Below are 24,135 nucleotides of genomic sequence, written 5' to 3' on the forward strand. Positions count from 1 at the left end.
TGAAGGAGGTCAAAAGGAACAAACATTAATAAGTCAGAGAATGTAATGTACAGCACAGTGACTATGGTTCCTAAAACTGTGTTACTAATACTAATACTTTGAAAGTTCCAAAATGTGAGCCAAGATGCCCTTCAACAGATGAATGAATAAAGAAGATGTGGTCCATATACACAATGGAGTATTACATAGCCATCAGAAAGGATGACTACCCAACTTTTGCATCAACATGGATGGGACTGGAAGAGATTATGTTAAGTGAAATAAGTCAAACAGAGAAAGTTGGGGCACCTGGGTGGATCAGTGGTTTAAACCTCTGCCTTCAGCTCAGGTCATGGTCTCAGGGTCCTGAGATCAAGCCCCGCATTGGGCTTTCCGCTCGGTGGGGAGCCTGCTTCCCCCCTCTCTCTGCCTGCCTCTCTGCCTACTTGTGATCTCTCTCTCTCTCTCTGTCAAATAAATAAATAATCTTTTAAAAAAACCAGAGAAAGTCAATTATCATATGTTTTCACTTATTTGTGGAACATAAGGAATAGCATGGAGGACATTAGGAGAAGGAAAAAATGAAGGGGGAGAAATCAGAGTGGGAGACAAACCATGAGAGACTACGGACTCTAGGAAACAAAGAGAGGGTTTTAGAAGGGAGGGGGTTGGGGGAATGGGTGAGCCTGGTGATGGGTATTAAGGAGGACATGGATTGCATGGAGTATTGGGTGTTATAAGCAAACAATGAATCATGGAACACTATATCAAAAACTGATGATGTACTGTACTAACATAATACAATAAAAATGTACATCAAAAATGTACATCAAAGCAAAAGTGTACATCAAAAACTAATGGTGCACTGTACTAACATAATACAATTAAAAAAAAGAAAGTTCCTAAGAGACTAGATCTTAAAAATTCTCAGAAATAAAATTCTAAAGCTGTGTATGGTGATGAATGTTAATTAGATTTATTGTGGTGAACATTTCACAATGCATACAAATACCAAATCATTATGTTGTATACCCAAAACTTATGTTGCATGTCAATTATATTTCAATTAAAAAAGGAAGATGAGAATACCAGAATTGAGATGTACAAGATAGAGCAGGGCAATGCTCAACGTCACTGGGTTTGCTTCACATTGTTTTTGTCATAGCTGATCCCAGTTTCTTTCATTTACTCAACACATATTTATTGAGTATCTGTTATATGTTAGGCACTGTTTTATATGTTTGGGAGGAGAATCTATGCTCTTATGGAAATTATTCTCTAGTGGAGAAGAGAGACTATAAACAAAAAACGTAGGTAATTCTAAGGGGCGTTTTGAAGAAAAATAAAGCTCCATCAGGAAAAAGGTATTTAAGGGTGGGCTGTGAGTGCTATTTTTGAGTAGGGTGGTTAAGGAAGAGCTCTCTGAGGAGGTTTCATCTGACCAGTGACTTGAATGATCTAAAGAGACCAGTCATGTAAGCTTTACAAAAGAACATTCTGAGGGAAGGAAAGGCCCCAGAGGGACAATGCGCTTGGTGTGTTTGAGGAAGAACAAGAAGGCCAAGCCTGCTGGAATGAACTGAGCAAGGAAAGAATGGAGGAGGACATGGAAGGACAGGTTGCCTGGAACCAGATCATGGTATAGAATTAAGATTTTATTATGAGCACACCTACTGGAGTGAGGTGATTTGATTTATTCTTTAACAAGATCTTTCTGGCTACAGTATAGAGAATGTTCCAGAGGCAAGAAAGAGGGTGGACCCTGTTTTGCCTCCTCTTGAATATGGGCTGACTTTGTGACCTGCTTTGACTATTGGAATGTGGTGGAAATGACATTGGGTGGGTTTTGGATTAAGAGACCAAGCCTCGGGAGCCTGCTTCCCTCTCTCTCTCTCTCTGCCTGCCTCTCCGTCTACTTGTGATTTCTCTCTGTCAAATAAAAAAAAAAAAAAAAAAAAAAAAGAGACCGAGCCTCTTAATCTTCTGCCCTCATTTTCTTGGAATACGACTGCTACCATGTACGGAAGTCTGTCTTAGACTACTGAAATTACATGGAGACAGGAGCCATGTGGAGAGTAATCATGATGTCCTGGGCAATAGCTGGGACCAAGTTCCCTGACATGTTAGTGAGACCATCTTGGATCTAGCTCTAGATATAAAATAAAGATATAAAAACTTATATCTATACCTATACCTATTTCTGTATCTATACAATCTCCAATTGGCAATTGTTTCTTTGGAGAACTCAGATTAATACACCTGCTAAGCCTTGAATTCTAGACTTACATCATTGTTAGAGAATACAAACAGTTGCTATTTTAAGTTTTGAGATGTTTGTTACACAGCAATAGATAACTAACTGGCTTCCCCCAGAGTGACTGATCCAGGAGAGCAAGGTGGAGGAAATATGTTTTATGACCTACTTTGTAAGTCACACACCACCACTTGACATAGACCAACCCTGGTACAGTACAGGAGATACTACATGAAAGCATGAATACCAATAGGTGGGGTAATCAGGACTATCTTCAAGACTGACTGTCCTATCACTGTGTGAATATACCACATTTTTTCATCCATTTCCTGTTGAGGGATTTTTGGATTGTTTTCTGTTTTGGGCGCGCTGGGTGGCTCAGTGGGTTAAGCCTCTGCCTTTGGCTCAGGTCATGATCTCAGGGTCCTGGGATCGAGTCCTGCATCGGGCTCTGCTCAGCAGGGAGCCTGCTTCTCCCTCTCTCTCTCTGCCTGCCTCTCTGCCTACTTGTGATCTCACTCTCAAATAAACAAAGAAAATCTTTAAAGAAAATAAAATAAAATTTGTCTTTGGCTAGTTTGAGGACAGTGTTAAATTATGATATTGTCTAATGGTCTCTGAAAATGTATATGCAATGCCTGAAATTATTTATTTGTCACTGGTTTGATCTAGACCACTTGGGTATTTGTAAAATTAGCAGCCAGAGTATACTCTATTGTATTCTTTTCCTGTGTTTTTTTTTTTTCTTTTAAAGGAGAAAAAAGTCAACAATAAAAATGTTTGTGAGAAAAGATAAAACAGTGTCAATACCTTTTGGCTGCTGTGGGTAAGGAACAACAAGAAAAGGATGTAAGAGAATAATAAAGAGGAACAACTTATATTCAGTGTGTATTTGCATACAAATCAGGGAGGTGATGAACACAGAGAAGGTGAAATTCTACTGCATTTCTCAATTTGTCAATATAAAAACATTTAAAAAATGTTTTTAATGTTCATGCCCACGTCCAAATGGGATCTCCAGATCCTGCAATGGCTGTTTAGTTTCTAACTGTAAATTAGTTACTGCAAATAAATTTAAATATGTACATAAAAATAGGCAAGCTAGATATTTAGCACTGCAAGTAATAGCAGACTTTCTTGCCTTACACAGAATACATATATAACAGGGGATGGAGGAAAAAGTATAAAATTACAATTAAGCAAAAAACAATAACACAAATTAGAATTTATGGTTGGGTGTAGGCTATGCTGAGTCCCACAGTAAAAGGAAAAGGACCCCATGCTGGCTCCTAGACCCCAAATATGGAGACTTGTACCAATGGCTGGCCAGCCTCCAGGGCTTCCACTGTTTTCTAAAGCACTTTATCAGGGAAATAGTGTATGATATAGACCTGAGTCATGCATTTTTCCTTGGTCCCTGCACATCTGTGCCAATTAAAACAGTTTGCTTTCACCTGGAAGGAACAGCTGATTTTCACTGACTGATTTGATCAGGGGATATGTAAAGTACTCTACAATTTTCTATAAGCCCATTCACAGGTATTTTTGCCTTCCAGAAGTAAAAATTCAAGTTAGCCTACACTAAAATAATGTCAAGATAATCATGAAACATCAGTGAAAATGGTTTTACTGAGAGTCACTTGGGATCTTATAGGCAGTGAAAGTTCCTCAGGGTCTTGTGTTTTTGAAATGTTCTCATCAAATCAAGGGAAAAACTTCTTTACTTTTCCCCCATCAACAAATGAATAGTCTAATTGGGTCCTGGTGTTGGCATATCATCTTTCTGGAAGTCCTGCTGAAGCTCATATTCAGAGTGAGTAACAAACATTACTGTCCTGGGGAAATCTGCTCTAAAAAGAAGAGCAGATCTGCCTCTTAGTTTTGGTTTTTATGTCCCCAATAATGATAGAATGCAGTGGTCTCAGTAATTAGTGAAGGCAGAGTTTAGCACCTTGTAAGTCCCAAATGAGAAAAAGAAGTTATAATTGGTTTTTTGGAGCAAAAAGTATCAGCAACTACTGAGCATTAGTCTTTTTAAAAAAAAAAAAAAATTTTTTTTTAAGATTTTATTTATTTGACAGAGAGAGAGAGAGAGAAATCTCTGTCAAGTAGGCAGAGAGGCAGGCAGAGAGAGAGAGGGGAGGAAGCAGGCTCCCTGCGGAGCAGAGAGCCCAACGTGGGGCTAGATCCCAGGACCCTGGGATCATGACCTGAGCCGAAGGCAGAGGCTTTAACCCACTGAGCCACCCAGGTGCCCCCATTAGTCTTTTTTTTTTTTTTTTTTTTGAGAGATAATGGCTAGCTTGTTTCTAGGCTTTGGCTAGACTCAGACTTCTGCAAGACTGAGAGCCTAGTTCATGGCTCTGGCAGATTAAGATCAGTCCAATAAGAAATCACAATGGAAACATAATAAAACATATGAGAAATAAGTCATAGTAAGTGAAAATCAGCAGGAACAATGATAGCAGAATTAGTCATAAAGATGATGATATTGTAATGATCAGATATAGAAGGCACTATATGTATATTTAATATGTAAAAGACATAAAAAGACATGTTTATAGAAGAACAGTACACTATAAATAATCAAGCAAATTTAAACAACAAATAAAACATTTCAAATACAAAAGAAATAAGTGAAAATACAAACTCAATGAATGGTTAAACCTCACCTAAGACATAAGTAAAATGAATAATTAGCAAATGGTAGGACAGACAAGCTACTATGAACAATTTTTAAAGAACAAACTTATCTGTATAGCAAAATAATGAGAAGATTTGTAGGAAGAGGTGAAAAGCCCACCAAGCCTACTGATAGCTGATTATCTAGAACAGAATTTTAGTTCAACTTTAAATTAGGAGAAACAAACAGGGTTTTGGAGAGAAGGGGTGTTGGGGTATGGGTGAGCCTGGTGGTGGGTATTAAGGAGGACACGGATTGCATGGAGCACTGGGTGTGGTGCATAAACAATGAATCTTGGGACACTAAAAAAATAAAATAAAATTTAAAAAACTTAGTTCAACCTAAAAGACTCCCAATAATATTAATGTAAATTACTAACAGGGAGAGAACCGGGGAAATCTATCAGAGATGGGAAATATGAATAAGAGTTTCAGACAGAGAATTGCAGAAGAAAGTCTAATGTTGGAGTCCCAGAAGTAGTGAAGGAAGAAAATAAGGAGGGACAATATTTATAGAAATACATAGCTGAGAATTCCCCAGATGTCAAAAAAGCCAGGAAGCTTAATGAATCCTAAGAAGGATACATAAAATATTTAAACACAATGTAAAAGAATTCAGAATGCCAACAAGAAAGAGAGGATTTTAAAGTCAGTGAAGTCAAAACAAAATAACCAAACTACCTAAAAGGTATAATGACTAGATTGAAAGCAGACTTCTCATTAATAATAAATGCCAGCAGAATCCACCAAATATGTCTACTTGGAATTCTGATCCAGCTAAATTATCACTTAATAACTACAGAAAATGCAGAAAACCAAAGACAGTGACAGACTTTATAAAGGAGTGAAAGACTGATAGCTGGCTTTTCCATAGCAATAAAAGAGGTGAGAAGATATTAAAAAGATTTCTTTAATGGGTTGAGAGAAAATAACTGTCCACCTGGATTTCTTAACCCCCCCCCCAAAATATCCTTAAAAAACGAGAGACAAATAAACATATCATAGCCAAACAAAAACTGAATCCTTGCCACCTGCAGATCTTCATTAAGTAGGATTCTAAAGGATGCCCTTCAGACAGCAGGAAAATGTTCCACAAGGAAGGACAAGGCATAAGAAGAAACAAAAAAACAAAGAAAGTGGCAAATATGTCAATAACTCTAAGCAAAAAATAATTGCATAAAACAACAGCAATAATATATTGTGAATTAAAAAATAAGGCAAAATTGAGATATAAGAAAACAATAATGTAAAAGTCAGAAAAGGGTAAATGAAGTTAAAGTGTTCTAATGTTCTTGTATGATAAAGGAGGAAGAAAGATTAACTCTAGATTTTGATAAGTGAAATGTTCCTGCTATAATTCCTAATGTAGCCATTAAAATGTAGAGCATATAACTTACTTATTGGTAGAGAAGAAAAAAATGAATTATAAAAATAGTTAAGCCAGTAAAAAAAGAGAAAAAAATAAACTGAATGGGTAGAACAACAGAAAATACAAAATAGGATGGTAGACTTAAAATTTAAATATGTCAGTAGTTTGACATGTTTAAAGTGACCAAAAAAAAAAAAAAATACTTTTAACCAAGAATTCTATAGCTAGCAAAACTATCCTTCAAACATGAAGGGGAAAAAATTAAGACATTCCCAGACAAATAAAGACTGAAAGAATACACCATTAGCAAACCTAGAAAAAAATTCTAAATTATAAAGAAATTCTACAGGAAGTCTTTCAGGCTGAACTGAAAGGACTTGAAGGCACATGAAGAACTAAAAAACCCTGGTAAAGGTAACTACATAGGTAAATATAAACTACAGTATAAGTTTATTTTTTTTGTTTGTAATTTTTCTTCTCTTAGCTGAGAAATGGCCTGAAGCAGTAATTGGAAATCTGTGTTGGTCGGCCTGCAATGTCTAAAGATGTAATTGGTATAATAGTAACAGCACAAAGGACAGGGGAGGCAATGAAATTATGTAGGAGCAAAGCTTCTGTATACAACTGAAATTAAATTAGTATTAATACAAACCATGTTGTTATAAGTTAAAATGTTGATTGTAATTTTCAGAGTAACCACTATGAAAATAACTTAAAAATCCCACAGTGAAATAATAAAGAAATTAAAATGTTACATTAGAAAAGATCTATTTAATGAAAAATAAAACAGCAATAGGAGAATGGAGAACCAAAAAAACCTCACCAAGCCCAAAAACTAAAAAACACAAGGCCATAAAATACATAGAAAACAAATAGCAAAATGGCAGATGTAAAACCTACCTTATCAATAATTACATTAAATGTTGATTAAACACCATAAGACAGCTATCACCAAAATAGAAAAAAAAAACATGATCCAACCGTATGCAGTCTAAAAGAGACACACTTTAGATTCAAAGATACAAATAGACTGAGAATAAGAGATGGGAATAGATATACCATGTGTACAGCAACCCAACAGAGGCTGGCATGGCTATCCTAATATTAGACAGGATAGACTCTGAGAAACAAACTGAGGGTTGTAGAAAGGGAAATGGATTGGGGATTGGGGTAAAAGGTGATGGGCATTAAGGAGGTCAAATGATGTAATGAGCACTGGGTGTTATATGCAACTAATGAATCATTGAACAAGGCATCAAAAATAATGATGTACTATATGTTGGCTAATTGAGTTTAAAGAAAAAAATAGTCATTAAACACCAAAAGTATATTTTCTAGTGATTAGAAGGTTCGATCCATCAATAAGATATAAAATTATAAATATATATGTACCTAACAACAGTGATCCCAAATACATGAAACAAAAACTAACAGAATTGAAGGGAGAAATAGACAAATCAACAATAATAGTATGAGATTTCACTACCCCATAGAACAACATGACAAAAGACCTACAAGAAAATATAGTGACCATGCTATAAACCAGCTAGACCTCACAATCATCTGGAGAATACTCCACCCAATAATAGCAGAAAATACTCTCTTCTCAAGCACACATGGAATATTCCCTAGGATAGGCCATGTGTTAATTCCTAAAATAAGTCTCCATAAATTTAAAAAGATTGAAGTTATGAAAAGTATGTTCAACTACAATGCAATGAAATTAAATGTAACAGAGAAAAGTTTGAAAAATTTACAAATATTATAGAAATTAACCAACCACTCCTAAATAATCAATACGTTAAAGAAGATATTGGAAGAATAATTAGAAAATACTTTGAAGTGAACAAAAATGAAAACAAAACATACCAAAACTAATGAGATTCAGCGAGAGCAGTGCTCAGAGAGAAATTTATAGCTGTAAATGTCTACATTAAAAAGAAGAAAGATCTCAAACCAACAGCCCAACATTTCCCCTTAATGAACTAGGGAAAAAAAAGACCAAATTAAACCCAAAGCAAATAGAAGAAAGGAAATAACAAAGTTAATGGCAGAGATAAAGAGAAAAACAATAGAGAAGAGAAGCAAAACCAAAAATTGGTTCTTTTAAAATATCAGTAAAATTGACAGGGATGCCTGGGTGGCTCAGTGGGTTAAAGCCTCTGCCTTCAGCTCAGGTCATGATCCCAGGGTTCTGGGATTGAGCCCCGCATCAGGCTCTCTGCTCAGCAGGGAGCCTGCTTCCTCCTCTCTCTCTCCCCGCCTCTCTGTCTATTTGTGATCTCTCTCAAATAAGTAAATAAAATCTTTAAAAAAAGAAAAATCGACAAATGTGGGGTTGCCTGGTGGTTAAGTCAGCGAAGTGTCCCACTCTTGATTATGGCTCAGGTCCTGATCTCAGAATTGTGGATAGTCCCGTTTTGGGCTCCATGCTCAGCAAGGAGCTGGCCAGAGAATCTTTCCCTCTTCCTCTGCCCTTACCCCAGCTCTCTCTTTTAAATAAATAAATAGATAGATAAATTTTTAGAGAGAAGAGAGAGGAGAGAGAATGATTCAAATTATTAAATAAAAAATGAAAATAGGGACATTACTACCAACAAAGCTTCTAGAAATAAAAAGGATTATTGAACATTATGAACATGAACAGTTATATACAAACAGATTAGATAATCCAGATGAAATGGACAAATTCTTAGATGTACACAGACTACCAAAACTTACTCAAGAAAAAGTGGACTATCTGAATAGAATTATAGCAAAAAAAAAAAAAATAGAATCAATCAATAATAAAAAAACTTTCAAAGAAAAGCCTAGAACTAGATGACTTCGCTGCTGAGTTCTATCCAGGTTTTAAAGAAGTAATACCAATCTTCCTATTCCTAAAAATAGAAGAAGAGGGACATTTCCCAACTCATTTTAGGAAGGCAGCATCACCCTGACACTAGAGCCAAAGACATCACAAAGAAAGGAGACCACAGGCCAATATCCCTTACGAACATAGCTGCAGAAATCCGTAACAAAATACTAGCACATGAAGTCCAGCAGCAGATTAAAGGGATTATACCATGACCAAGTGTGATTTGTTCCCCGAGCACAAGAGTGGTTCAACAGAGGAACATCAATCAATGTAATACACCATATATTGACAGAATGAGTGGGGCACAGGGTCATTTCAATGGATGCAGAAAATGCATTTGACGAAATCCAACACCATTTCATGGTAAAAATGTTCAACAAACTAGAAATAGAAGGGAATTTTTTCCACTAGAAATAGAAGGGAAATTTCTAGTTAGGAAGGGAAATTACTCACTCATAAAGGAATTTACATAAACTTTCCAACTAACATCATACTTAATGGTGAAAAATTGAAAGCTTTTCTCCAAAGACTAGGAACAAGAGATGGATGTCTGTTTTGCCACTTAAAAAAAAATATTATTAAGTAGGCTCCATACCCAGCCTCCAGAGTCTGTGGCATTTCTGCCTCCATCCTTCAAAAGAAAGGGGGTCATGGGTTGTTTTTCTGGAAAAGCAAGGAAGGGGTAAGGTGGGAGAGAGTGTTGTGCCAGACAGCCTGTCGCAAAGGAAGGGACCCCTGAGAGCTGAAGAGGAGACTAACTACCAGAGAGGAAGGAGAATAGGCTTCTGGCCCAGAAGAAAGACAGTACATGAACTGGTGTTGGAAGTAATCCTACAGGGTCCAAGGAACAGCCAGAGTGACTGCCATTGTGATCTCTCTCTCTCTCTCTCTCTCTCTCACATACACACACACACACACACTCAAGGAAGACTGTTCTTGGACATGGGCCACCCCATCAGTCTGCACGGGGGTCACTTAGAGTAGATGACCCCTACTTACAGAGGCACTGGGGGCGGGGACGATCCCACGTGCCATCACCCTGGCAGCTGAGCACAGGGGTACCCAGGAGGTAGAAGCCGTGGTTGCACTGGTAAGACACGGTGGTGCCATAGCTGAACCTGTGCGGGCCGCTGGCGTGGACTTGACGAACACTGTTTTCTTGGTGCCCAGGATCTGTGCAGTTGATGACTGTAATGGAATGGGACCATCAGACCCAGAAATACTTATGTGAAGATTTTCTTACGGTTTTAAATGAGAATTCCTAAGTCCCAACAGGCATGCATTCCCAGTAGGGCCATATTTCCAGATCGAAACTGGTAGCACAGAGCCGATCCCACCTGGGAAAACGAGCTGGTCCTCAGGCAGTTGTATGTTCTGATCACTGACCTTGATCACCTGGTTAAGGGATAGATTTTTTCACATCTGGCTAGACTCCACCTCCCTGGAGAAGCCTTCCCACCTCCTCCCAGTCTGGTTAGCCTCTCCCTCCACAGTGCTCCCCTGCACAGACCTCTACTGCTAACTTTATCAGGCCTGATGAGGAGTTGTTGAATACAGGAGTCCCTGGATGGTGTGACTCCCTCATCTCTGGGCGCCCCATCCCTGACCCAGCAAAGCTCATCAGCTGAGAAACAGATACATCTGAGCTGACTCCAGCAGGGGCTGATCTTTTTCTGGAACATGTTTTAACCACTTTGAAGAGTATTTCAGGGAAAGATTGATATCCTGGGGATAAATTTGACTGCTACATGCTGAAGTGTTTCCAAAGCAGCTTAACTCAAAACCAGAGGGGTATTTTAGGATAATGACAGTACATTTATAACCCATGATGTGTGCTTTTGCTTTCAAAATGCTTTTACTGTGGTCTCCTACTCGTCATATAAGGTGGCGGGACAGGTATTTTTTTCTAAATTGGATACGTTTTTAGAGTATAAGTTACTTTTACCTCTGATGAGCCTCTCTGAGGCTCAGAGAAGTTGGCATCACAAAATGAATACTTAGCATGTACTGACTGACACTCTTTATGGCCTGTGCTGTAAATCCAGTGCACCGAACACCAAGGGGTGTCCTGAGCAGTAAAGACACCAAGGAATTTTCAGGGGAGAGTAGGCTTTTCCCACCTTGGCACTATGCACATTTTGGCTGATAATTCTTTGTTGTTGGGGCAGTCCTGTGTATTACAGGATGTCTAACAGCACCCTTGGCCTCTACCCACTAGATGCCAAGAGATGCCCTCCACCTGTGACAATGAATAATGTCTCTAGACCTCTGTCCCCTGTTGGGGTGGGGAGATGGATAAAATCATTCCCATTTGGGAACTGCTGGTCTAGAGAGAAAGGACAAACCAGCAATTATTTTATTTAATAAGCACTCTGAAAGGTCTAGCAGAGAAGTTTCCAGAGGCACAAAGCTGTTTATCTTGCCCAGTGGAGGGGGGTGAAGCAGGAAGAGCTTCCAAGGCAAGGCCATGTTCAAGCTGGTTCTTGATTGTTGGGTAAAAGTCAAGGGGGACAGAGAAGTACCCATTCGACCGCCAGGGACTGCCCGGGGGTTATGCATGGTGTGGGAGAGGACACTGCAGAGGTTCAGTGCAGCCAGACCCCAGTACAGAGGTCAGGCCATGGCAAAGAACAGAACAGATGTGAGGGCAATGGTGAGTCTGGGAAGGTGTTTTAAACAGGGAACAATCCAATCAGATTTGCATTTGAGACAAGTCATTCTGTCAGCAGAAAAAATGGGCTGGCGGGAGCAGGACCAGAGGCCACAACTTCTAAGATTTTAGCCCATCCCTCGGATTCTGAGACCAGTTGCTGAGCTTGTTACTCTGGGAAGGGACTGTCACGGGTGGGAGCTGGAATTACAGGGGAATTTGCATCTCGTGTTGTGGAGATGGAGCACAGTTCTCGAGAAGGGGATGGGGGATAACGACACCCCCCCAGTCAAGTTCTAAACTCTTTCCTGCCTCAACACATGATCATAGGAAGGCACAACACCAGGTCATGGCAGTTGTTCCTGTGTTTTCTGGAATGCTCTTTCCCTCAAAATGGCATCTTCAAAGGTTACCAGACGGATGTTACTTTAGAGTTAGTTGTGATGCCTCTAGATTTATTTGAAAATCTGAGTCCTGTAACACCAGTTACAAATGACCTATGACACACTGCCAATCACCGTGCTCCTGCACGTACTACAACGAGGAGCTATTGTCCCAGGGACTCTGTGTTCTCACAACAATAAAGACAATCCACCTCCAGGTCAGGGCTGGACTCATTCATGTTCTGCCCGAGTTGACGCTCCACTCAGACATCACTGAGTCTGCCAGGCCCTTCCTGGGATGAGGCAGCTCCATTCATCCCTACTGCTGTGACCAGCCTCGAAAATCTTTAGAGACTATTTCCTAAGTAGCCCAGATGGGGCCAGAATACCCTCTGCCCAGGGTCTTCCTTGGGTTCTGTTCTTCTTCCTGCTTCCTCTCAACCCCTATGCTCTCAGTTTTGTATTTTTCATTCTAACTTTCCTGCTTTTTTCTTTCTTCAGGAATGGGGCTTCATTGGATAATGATGAGTATTTGTCCTGTGCAATGTAAACAAGAAGACTGCTTCTCATTTCTATTTTGAAAGGCACACCCTGTTTGCTGTGCTTATGTAACCAGTGATGAAATCTTCACACAGATAGACATGGCTGTGTCTAGGGGTTGAGAAAATCCTCATTTATGACCCTTCTCTGCTCTCAGTCTTCCCCATCTGTGTCAAAATCACGCTAGGACTGAATCTGCTGGCTTTTGCTACTGGGTCACAGAGTCCCAAATGGCAGCAGTACTGGGGGCCAAGTGCAAGAAGAAGGGGGACTCACTTCTGCAGGTGGGCAGCATGTCGCTCCACTGCCCGCTGGCCAGGCACTGGGACCTAGCGGCCCCCTCAGCCACATACCCGGGATTGCAGACAAACTTGACCACATCGTTGAGGTTAAACTGGTTGCCCTGAGTGAGGCCGTTGACCGGGTTGCCTGGGTGTCCACAGGTAATTGCTGCAACCAAAACAGACAAGAGGTAAGTCCTCCTATTATTCTGAAGCCCCAGAAGCTCATCCTTTTCTCGCCTGGTATTTCTCATGAGCACAGGGGAAGTTCAGCCCTACGTCTAACTATGGTCTCTTTAGCAGAAAAACCTTTATCTCCTGAAATCAACATGTGGATACACCTTTTTCTGGGAAGGTGTATCTGTAGCTTGGACAACCCTAGAGAAATCCTTCTGTGACTCCCCATGGGGCCTCCGGCCTGGGTTGTAGGTCTGTTGTCTGGGTAGTCAGCCCTCCCTCCTTTTCTTGGTCTCTGTCCCCATGGCTCCCCCTCTCCACTCTCCATCCCGGATGTGATGGCCACCCCTTGGCTGGATTCAGACCCAGTCCATCTCCGGGCTGTGCTTGACAGAGCCAGAGTCGACACTCACCCAGCCTGAACAGAGGAACTGCTTCCCTGCCCGACCTGTGGGCTCCCCTTGCCCCACCCATGGTGCAGGCCAGCCTCGGGAAGCCGAAGCTGTTGTTGAGAGCACAACATTTCCCCTCTCCTCCTTCCAGATGAAGGAGTGATTTCTGGCCTTTCTCTGGGCTCTTTTGCTCATTCTGGCCTAGGTCATGTGGAGCAGCCGATCTGTGCTATTTGGGTAGAATGAACAGTCATGCTTGACCCGATTGGGCCCCTTCCTCTCAGGACCTAGTGCCCGTGGGCAGCAGTGCTCTCTGGTGCTCCTCTGAAGACGGCGCTCCCTCCTAACAATGGAGGGGTGCTGCCCCTGCAGTGTGTCTCTGATGGTGGCACTCCACCCCACCCTGGGTTTTTTCAGCAGACCCCACTGGGCTCTCATGTGAAGCTATGGCTTCTGACTTAAGCTTTATTAGTAATGATGGTAATATTTCAGCACCTATGCAGGATTTTTTAATTTCTTCAGCCATAGGCTGGGTGGCGACAGTGGCCCCAGTGCTGGCAGGCCTGGCCCCAGAGTGCTTGGGTTACCCTCTGTACCAGCTTTCTTCCTTCCTCCTCAAACTGGAGTTCATCCCTCCACCCAGGCACTGGTTTCTCTGAGGTTTCTCCAGTATAGGGGCCTGCCCCAGAGCCTTGGCCCCTGCTTTCCTCTCTGCCAGAACATCCTTTGGCTCCGGCCCTCATATCCTCAGATTTCCCCTCAAATGTCACCGAGTCAGTGAAGCTGTCCCTTATGACCCAACAAACAACCTCCCAGCACTGCCCAGGCCCTATGCCTTCTCCATTTTTCTCCACAGTAACTGACACACTCTACATGTAGTTCTCTGTCTGTTCATTCCTTATTTCCCTCCACCTGAGGGTAAGGTGCACGAGGGCAGGGTCTTTGGTTTGTTCCTCGCTACACACTTGGGGTCTGTACCAGAGCCTGACATGTAGGAAGAGCTTGAGCAATGTCTGCCGAGTGAAGGAACATGTGAGGTACAAACAGATGGATGACGGGCCTTCTGCTTTGCTCCTTAGTCCTTAGATCTCTCTAGAACTTGCTTGGTACCCAGTCTCTTTGGACTGAATTCTCAGGTAATGGTCTTGCCAGGACTTTCCCTTTGTTCTGGATCTTGAGGCTGAGAAACCTTGAGGAATGTTTTCTTACCCCAACAACTGGATCCACAAAGAACCTACCCCAAACCCAGCTCGTGTGAATGTGGATGGTGGGGCAAGAGCGGATAGAGCTGTTTCTGCTGTGGCCAACTCTGGCATCAGTCTGGGTCTATTCTCTTGTGTAAATCCCAAAAGTAGCATCTCTGACTCTAGCGGACAGAGCTGGGCAGAGCGGAACACACATGACTAGCAGTCTGTGGGGTTTGAGTCTGCCTCATTAGCTAGGATGAGAAGGGGTTTTAGGGGCCAGCTGACCAGGATTCAGCACTCAGTGCTGCTCTTTCCTTCCTTCAGACAATTCTCTCTGGGTTCACTTTCTTTATCTTTAAAGTAAGGTTTTGGATTTCATAAGCAGAATTGCTTTGAAAATAGATTTGTGTATTTACTTCTCAATCTTGCTGAGTTTCTTCTCTGTGCTAGGTACCCTGCTCTGCCCTGATGCTACACAAGGAGGGATATGAGATGGTCTGTACCATCAGGGAGCTCACTTCCCAGTCCAGCGGAAGAGTGGTTGGGGAAGCAGACTGTTGTAGGACAGCGTGCTTGTGTGGGACAGGCACACACGCAGCAGTGACATCTATCCTCCACAGCGGAGAAAGAGGGTTGAGGAGGGTTCCCGGAGGAAAGAGCAGGCCATCTAAGCTGGGTCGCACAGATGGTGAGGACCCTGCCAGATCAGCAAGGCAGTGGGAGAGTGGAGATAAGCTTCATAGGGTCTGTGAACCCCCAGAAATGACATGCCAAATGCTGGCTGAAGGCAGAGGGCTCAGGAGAGGATCCGTTGCTCTTACAGATTCACAGAAGTTCATAAGCCCCTCCCCAAAGGCTAAAAACCACTGGTGTCCAGTGAGGGAAGTGTGCTGAGTAGAAAACCTTTGGGGGTGCTGCCTCTTAAAGGACAGGTCACCAAGGTGCCTGCAAGGGAAATGGAGGTATGGTCAGCGAGGCAGTAAAAGAAAATTCGAAGGGGGTGGGGAGACGGGGGAGGTGTCCCCAAAGCCACAGGGAGAGCCTCAAGAAATGTCAGATACCCCAGGGAGCTCTGTTTCTCTGGGGACCCTCACTGGTACAAGCTGCAAAAAAGAGGTGGAGAACACCCCACCAGGAAGGAAAATCGAGGTCTTCGTGAAGCTTGTGTGCTTCCTCAGGGCTTGAAGGAAATTAACAGAAAGGAAAGGTAAGCAGTACAGAGGAGAAAGTTAAAAGCAGATTAGGGTCATTAAGGAAGTAGGAGGGAGGAGATCTGGGGATCAAGAGAGGGCATAGCCTTGGGCCTGGAGAGACTCTTCTACAGAGGTAGGAGGGAAGGGAGAAGGACAGATGCGTCGATGGGAAGCAGGAGCTAAAAGGAGTTACGGTCTGCTGGCTTCCTTCATCTCTGCAAAATAGAAAGTGAGGTTATCTAATCAGCTAATCATTACTGGGGTCCATCTGCATTATTTCATTGCCTCCCCACCATCCTGTGAGGCAGGCACCACTGTCCTCCTCAGAGCCGGGAATCTCATGTGGGGACAGTTTCTCAGCGGTTCATCTGAGTCCTCAACCCAGCTTTTGTGTCTCCATGCTGCGTTCGCTACCTGCCTTAGCCCTTGCTGAGAAGGCAGGTGGAGGAGGTGGAGGAGGTGGAGGAGGTGGAGGGCAGGTCTTCAGGAAAGCGGTGGAATCACGCAGGATGTGTGGGAACGGGCAGGAGAGCTACCGGGAGAGGTGGGATTGCCGGGGAGTTCTGAGGGTGATGGCTGCAGAAACCCTGGACTGACACGGGGTGACGGCTCACACAGCCCCGACCACAGAGTTGTCACTTATAAATGCTTCTTCTTTTCCTCCTGCCTTCCTCCTCCAGATGCCCCCCACAGCTCTGGGCTCTGGGACACAACGGGGATAGGTCCCAGAGGTCCTGGGTTCTGTCATGTGGCAGCGTCGACACCGCCACCGTCATAGCAACAGCAAGAGTTGGCTTCACGCCTCTCTTGGGTACTGTTTGCACTGCTTTGGGTCCAAAAGAGCATTTATTTAATCCCCATTATACCCCGAAGTATCTGCTTTTTGGAGAGAAGGAAGCAGACTTAGGCAGGTCAATGAACCCATCTGAAGTCAGAGAGCCACAGGATAGGTGGTGGGAGGTCTGGGTACGCCCCAGGCAACCATGGTCAGGGGCCAAGTGTCCAGATGCTTTACTACCCTGCTTTTCTGTGCGTGCTGGTTTTAAAATCAAACATCTTTAGGCTTAGGCAGACATTCTCCACTTACTCTCAGACCCCAGCATTCCCTATTATTTATAACCTGAATCTCCACATGCATAGTCTGTGCCAATTACTTGGAGGCATCTGAATTTGCATCTTCTGGAGAAAACCAAATGTTTTGTTCAAGCCCATCTGGAAGAGTGACTGAATATAGATGGGTCTTGCTTTGTTTAAACCTAATACTGAAACAGCTATTAAAGCTAATTTTTCACGCATTGTTTATTCAGTGCGTCTCATTATTTTATTGCCCCATCTCATCTATGAAGAACCAGATGAAGTAGAAGAATTCCAAGCAAAAACCTGCCTTAAAAAATTAAACAACAAAACTAGCCCTGCATGTTACATAAAGGCTCACTTTGGGGAACTTTAAAAAGTGAAGAATTTTCCAAATTACTTCTAGGCAACTGAGAATAATGGTGGTCATCTAAATTAAAAAAAAAATTGCAGATGAAGAAGAAGAACAAATAAAACTATAGAAAGCCCAGGCTTGCAACACAACCAAAACAGAGAATGCTATAAACTTTAAATTATGTGTAAATTGAAAACAAACATGACACCCGGGAAGAACTTGCTCACACTTCTATCGTGAGCCTTTGTGGAGAGCAAGACTGTACGGAAAAGGAAGAGCGGGGCAGGGAGCAGCCCAAATTGATCTGAAGTCACTGTTGCAAGAGAAAGTCCATCTTAAATGTGAACAAACTGAAAAAAAAAAAAATCCCAATAGGTCAGTGCAATGACTGTAGGAAAGGGACATAAAACTCTACAAAATTTCCTAAATACCAATAGAAATGGGAAAAAAAATAGTAAGGAAAACATCATAAGGGGTGTCTGGGTTGCTCAGTTAGTTAAGCATCTGCCTTCAGCTCGGGTCATGATGGCTGGGTCCTGGGACTGAGTCCCTGGAGCTCCCTGCTCAGTGGGGAGTCTGCTTCTTCCTCTGCCCCCACCCTGCTCATGCCTCCCCCATTCCCCTCTGCTGCTCCCCATGCTTGTGCTCTCTGTTAAATAAATAAAATCTTAAAAAAAAGAGAAAACATCGAAAACATCACACAGAGAAAGAAATAGCCGAGTATGATATCTTGCCCATAACAGTTACATAAAACAGGACATATGTAAGACCAAGCGTATGTCATAGAGATAAATGTAAATGAGTATAACTAACCTATTAAAAGAGAAATGTTTCAAATTGTCTCACAAGGCAAGGCCCAACTCTCTGTGGTACATAGGAGTTGGAAAGGGTAAAATATAGGGATAGGTCAAAGTATACCAGGCAAACATTAAAAGGATGAAAGTAGGGGTTATAAGCTTAATATCAGGCTGGGGGCCAGTCAAGCTACAAAATACTAAGAATGACAAAGAAGACATTTTAAAGGCTAAAATAACAATCTGCAATGTAGATATAATAGTTCTGAACAAGTATGTACCAAATAACACAGCAACTACCTTTATGTAGCAGAAACTAGAGGAAATGCAAGGAAAAATAGGTAGAAGAACACTAAGAATAGAAAGCTTTAGGACACACCTCTCAGGGCAAAACAGGTCAAGTGACAAAAGGTCAGTAAGCATACAGAAGGCACAGAATACAATCAAGGCACATCTTAGGATTATACACCAAAATTTACACCCTAACCCCCTTTCTTCTCAAATGCCCATGGAACATTCAGAACGACTGATCAAATATGAGGTCAAGAGAGCATTGATAAATTCCATGGGATAGAAATATTACACACAGCGTGATAATATTAGAAATGAATAACAAAATAAAAGTAGAATGGCCCTTCTTGTCTGGAAATGAAAAGAACATAACTATTAAGAAACTTCTTGGTGAAAGAAGAAATTTATACCCATATTACAGAATTTCTAATAAACAATTAAGCATTAATTATTATCAACTTTGGGATCTGCTTAGAGCAGTTATTGGAAGACATTTCACAGCCTTACACTCTTATATCAGTAACAGTAAAAAAAAAAAATGAAAATAAATGAATTGGATTCCCAACTCAAAAGCTAGAAATGAACAAACAAGTTAACCAAAGGGAATACCAAGGAGGGTGATGGTGAAGGCAAAAACAGTAATGAAGGATGCCAAAAACTGAAAATGAGATGCAATGATGCGTCTTTCAAAAAAAAATTAATAAAGCGTTCAGAACATCCAGCAAACCTAATCAAGAGCACAAGGGAGCAAGTCCATGTTGAGTCTGAGCCCGTGACTAGGGAGAGTGGATAACATACTTACGCACACAGAAAGGGGTCTTGCCCGACCAGAGGTGATCCTGCTGGCAGATGCGCACGGACATGCCGATCAGGCGGAAGCCAGCGTCGCACTGGTATACCACGCTGCCCCGGTAGCTGTAGTTCTCCCCATTGATGTGTCCATTGACGATGGGCTCAGGGGTTCCACAGTGCCCAGCTTTGGTGGGAGATGAGGAAAGAGTGTAAATCAAGGAGGAGCTTATAGAAGAGGAGTAGGAGCTTGGTTAGGGTGGGGGAGTCAGGGATGGTGAGGAAAAGGACCAAGGACCCAGCCACCCATCCAGGATAGCCATTCAGGAGTAGCCATCTAGGAATGGCTTTAGGGATCCTAGATGTGATGGAAGAGGCAAGCCCAAATCCCAGGGTTGAATTCCAAAAGGCTGTCCACCTCTGGACTATAGTTTCAGAAATGATCACTGTCACTTCCCTGCCTCTGGGATTGGCTCCCTCTTTTTTTTTTTTTTTTTTTTCCATCAACCAGCATTGACCAAGCATCTACTGGAAGAAGGGCACCTTGGTCTACATTAAAGCCATCAAAGCCTAGTGGAATTGAAAATAACTGTGCACAAATAGGTGGTTTGGTTAAATCCATTCTTCCTCCTCCTTGAGTGGCAGGAGACACAGATAGTGTAACCTAGGTGTTATTTTATTGAATGGGGTTTGGGTAGAGTATATTCCTAGCATTTCCACTGGTATTCTTGGCTCTTTGTGGAAATAACTCATGACTGTATCCCTAACAGGGGCCTGGGACAATGGGAGGGCAGCGCTGTTCACTCTGGAGATCATCCTCCAATCTACACTGTTAGGTCTGTGTAGCTTGAGACCCTCCTTTGGACTTGAGGGATCTGAGAAAGAAGTGAAAAGAAAGAATACCTTAGAATCTAAGGTTTGGTAGAGAATGGATTGGCCATGGGGAAAATGAAAAATTTTGTCCTTTGTAAGCCAGGTTGTTTTTGTGTTTTTGTCATTTGCTTATTATATACATATATGTATGTGCACATATATACACATGTGCATACACACATGTAAATACATATGCACACACACGTATATACACATGTATGTATATATGTATATGGATGTATGTTTGTATTTATGTATTCCTTCTATACACATGTGTATCTATGTATGTACATATGTATAAGTATGTGTGTGTATATATTTATAAATAGAACTTTGTCTCATCAGACTTGAAGTTTTTCTCATCCTTTTGGGTGTCCCAAGAGAAGAAAGTTCAAGGTCTTAGTCATGGTGGATGTCCAAGAGCTGGTGTTTGGCTTAAGCACTTTATGCCATAGATAAAATGATACTGTTTGAAGACTGGGATCCAGCTTTAGAAAGCTCCAACTTGTCTTATGGAAGGAAACATGGGCAGGGTAGGTCTGGGGAGATCACTCACCAAGGCAGCGAACCTCGGAGCCACTCCAAAGTCCATTGGCCATGCACTCCCGCACCCTAGAGCCAACCAGCGTGTAGCCAGAATTGCAGGAGAAGATGGCTGTCGCCCCGTAGACGGACAGTGTTCCAATGCGGTGTCCGCTGGGTGGGATGGGGAGCTCTCCACAGGAGATGACTGAAATGGATCACAAAGTGCTCAGTGAAAAGTCAGCCCCATGAGGAGGGACCATGCTGCTTCTGAGTAGCAAGAATAATGACAAAAATAGGACCTGTTTAACTTTACTGGGTCTCATGAGCAGAATATGGGGGCACGAGAGTGACTTGCACAGTGTTAGCCTGGTGCAGTAATTCTCAACTGGAATTATTGCCAGAAGGAGCCAAGGAGCTTTCAAAATGCTCAGGCAGTATTCTGGACCTACGACTCACGATCTCTTGAGATAAGGCCCAGACATGTGCATATTTAAGAAAAGCTCATCAGGTGGTTCAGGTGGTACCCTGGTTAGGAACCACCACACTAGAGGTGGAGATTCTGTGGTGCCCTGGGTGTCCAGCGCAGACACTGCCCGTTGATTCCCTTGTCCTTTCTGCTGAGAGCAGTGGCCACCTCCCATTCCTTCCCAACAGAGCCCTGCATATAGCCAGTGGCTGGTGTGGGAGGTGAGGCCTGATGGTCAAGGCTGCACTCAAATGTGAGAGCCTCCATTGTGATGAAGCTGTTACATGCTCATGACTTTGGCTCTGCCACATACATGGTTACATTCCATGGTGGGGTCTAAACTTGGATGCATAAAGACAATAGTGACTTAAATCATGGGAGTAGGGAGGATATCACTTCTTCTCCCATTTAGTCTCAAACTTTCCACTCCTCACTGACATGTTATTCCCTTTTACCCCATTACAGACACCCACCATCTCTATCACATCCTTATTGATTAAGTAAATACCATGAGTATATCCCATTGTAGTGGGTGTTGTGATGGGCCACTCACACCCCCATTTAGGATGGGAGGACATTTATCCCCAGATGTTGGCAAATGACCCTCAGCTGCTTGCCGTCTTCAGACTGCTTTGGCTGAAGAGTCCTCCCATCTAGATCATGCTTCTTCCTGGGGTATTCTGTACTCAATGTTTGGTAAGTGTGCAGGTATAAAGGCCTTTAACCCCAACCTGTGGCAGTTCTGATGGACCATCCCAGCTTCAGAGCTCCCTGTGGGGTCAGTGGAAGGCCATCCTGATACTGCATCAGAGGTCATCTGTGCCATCTTCCCAATACTGCTTCCTCCCCTTCCCTTACATAAGATGGTGGAGAGCTTAAGGGTACTCCCTAATAAACCTCTGTCTCAGAGTTGCTTCCAAGGGACCCTGACCTTGGAAACTATCTTGAAAAACAAAAACAATTAATAATATAGAGGGAGAGGCAGACACTTAGGTGTCTAACCCCTTGTGCTGTACATGCTCCCATTACACACACCCCATTATCATTGCTTCCTTACTTGGTCTGCCTCTCCTGCAGATTATAAGATTCATTGGGGGCAGGAACCATAGCCTTTGATCTTCATACTCTATAATACCTGGCATGAATGTTGAACACATGGATGAGGGGATACTCACCTGGACAAAGGCAGTTTTTTTTTTAAAGATTAATTAATTTATTTGACACAGAGAGAGAGAGAGACAGAACAGTAAGGGGAGCAGCAGAAGGAGAAAGAGAGAGAGAGAAGCAGACTCCCTGCTGAGCAGGGAGCCACATGTAGGGCTTTCATCCCAGGACACTGGGATCATGACCTGAGCTGAAGGCAGTTGCTTAACTGACTGAGCCATCCAGGTGCCCCCAAAAGCAACTTGTAAATAAGATGAAAAGATGCTGAAAAGTACTTCCTTGAAGGAGTAAGACATATCCACAACTCCTGATTCTAGGTGAATGTTCAAAAGGAGGAACATTGCCATCCCTGGTGCTACCCCTCCTCTCTCCCTCCCCAGGTATGGAATAGCTCAGGTGGGAGGCACTGTGCCAAACTTTCCCGCCTTCCCCTCCTGGGCTTACTTTGGCAGGTGGGCATAGAGTTCCCGAGGCTCCACTTGCCGTTGGCCTGACAGCGGATGACCCTTTGCCCAGTGTAGTAGTAACCAGGGTCACAGATGAGCATCAGCTGGGCCTGGAATTGGTACTGAGTCTCAAAGATGAGCCTCCATCGGCCGTGCTCCACGCTGATGCTGCTGACGTCAGGACAGGTCACAGCTGGGGGGACAAGGAGCAGCGAGGAGGATTAATTAATTAATTAATTAATTATGGAGGACACTGGAGAGAATCCAGAGCTAGGGCCTGGGAGACTGTAATGCAGTAGTAAGAATCTTGAGTTGCCAGGTAGGTTTGTTAAATGAATGAAGTGGCTGGGGGCTGGTGGCATGAAGCAAACTGAAATGGCCAGATTCACAAAAAAAAAAAAAAAAAAGAAAAAAAGAAAATAAAAGAAAAGAAAAAAAGGGGAGGATTGTAATCAGTGCTGATTGTTAGAAGTGAACTTTGTAATTTCTCTTTGGTCAGATCTTTATTTTTCAAGGTGAGCTAGAAATATGGATTTTTATGTAAACTCTCACAATTTTAAAATGTTGGGAAGCAATTCAGAAATTTCATAAAGCACACCATAGGCCAAAGAAACAAACACACAAAAAACAAATCAAAAGTACAAAACTTCTATGTCTTTAGACTCAATATGGCCCCATAGGCTGCAAGTTTGTGATTCTGGCCTTAAAGTGAACTGTACCTCTGTCATTTTAGAGGTAGGTTTTTGTTTTTTTTTCCCAACTAACACCCTTTTTTCTTTTAAATTCCATTAGCCAACATAAAGTACATCATCAGTTTCTGATGGAGAGTTCAGGAGTTCATCAGTTGCATATAAAACATTTTTGACTTTTGTGATCGAAGGACATTTGTGCAAATGTTCTGGTAGTTTTTCCTTCTAAAAGGAACTTATTCTTAAGTTCTTTGATGTTTTATTGAAACATCTCAGGGTGCAATGGTCTATTAATGCTTTGAGAGCAATTTCAAATAAAAGCCCAACTTGGTAGATGACACTCTCCACCTGTCTGTTTTCTGAATCCCCAACCTCCATGTACCCGCTTTTTAGCTCACTCCTTGCAAGAATCTTTTCAGCTGCATTCCCAGCCCCTCCTTATACCCATCTCCATTGCCCAAGGACTCACGGACACACTTCGGGGGGACATTGTGGTTGCTCCAAAGCCCTGTCTCCAGACACTCTGCTGTGGCCTCGGCACCTGCCTGGAGGTGGTAGCCTTCGCTGCAGCTGTACACAGCCTTGGTCCCCACTGTGTACTCTTTGCCAAACACCATTCCATTCTTAGGGGCTTCAGGAAGCCCACAGGAAAGAGCTAGCAAAGAGAAAAAAATATTATGGGCATGTTTGCTTCAAGATGGTATTCTGAGAACATTTTTTAATCT

At 42.5% G+C, this 24,135-nt stretch overlaps 1 protein-coding gene across 4 annotated transcripts in view; it reads right to left on the reverse strand.

Moving 5' to 3' along the window:
- CSMD2 (CUB and Sushi multiple domains 2) overlaps positions 1 to 24,135 on the reverse strand; it is a 600,967-nt gene that overhangs the window by 44,158 nt on the left and 532,674 nt on the right. For all 4 annotated transcript variants that reach the window (XM_045064163.1, XM_045064162.1, XM_045064161.1 and 1 more), the window contains exons 50-55: positions 23,880 to 24,065; positions 22,720 to 22,914; positions 20,677 to 20,850; positions 19,261 to 19,434; positions 12,991 to 13,164; positions 10,141 to 10,329 (exon numbers count right to left, since the gene is read on the reverse strand). In XM_045064163.1, the coding sequence (XP_044920098.1) occupies positions 10,141 to 10,329; positions 12,991 to 13,164; positions 19,261 to 19,434; positions 20,677 to 20,850; positions 22,720 to 22,914; positions 23,880 to 24,065 (1,092 nt within the window). The remainder of the gene's footprint in view (positions 1 to 10,140; positions 10,330 to 12,990; positions 13,165 to 19,260; positions 19,435 to 20,676; positions 20,851 to 22,719; positions 22,915 to 23,879; positions 24,066 to 24,135) is intronic.

Source organism: Mustela putorius, unplaced genomic scaffold (genome assembly GCF_011764305.1).
Source record: "Mustela putorius furo isolate JIRA1106 unplaced genomic scaffold, ASM1176430v1.1 tig00003853_pilon_pilon_pilon, whole genome shotgun sequence".
In the NCBI taxonomy this organism is placed as follows: domain Eukaryota; kingdom Metazoa; phylum Chordata; class Mammalia; order Carnivora; family Mustelidae; genus Mustela; species Mustela putorius.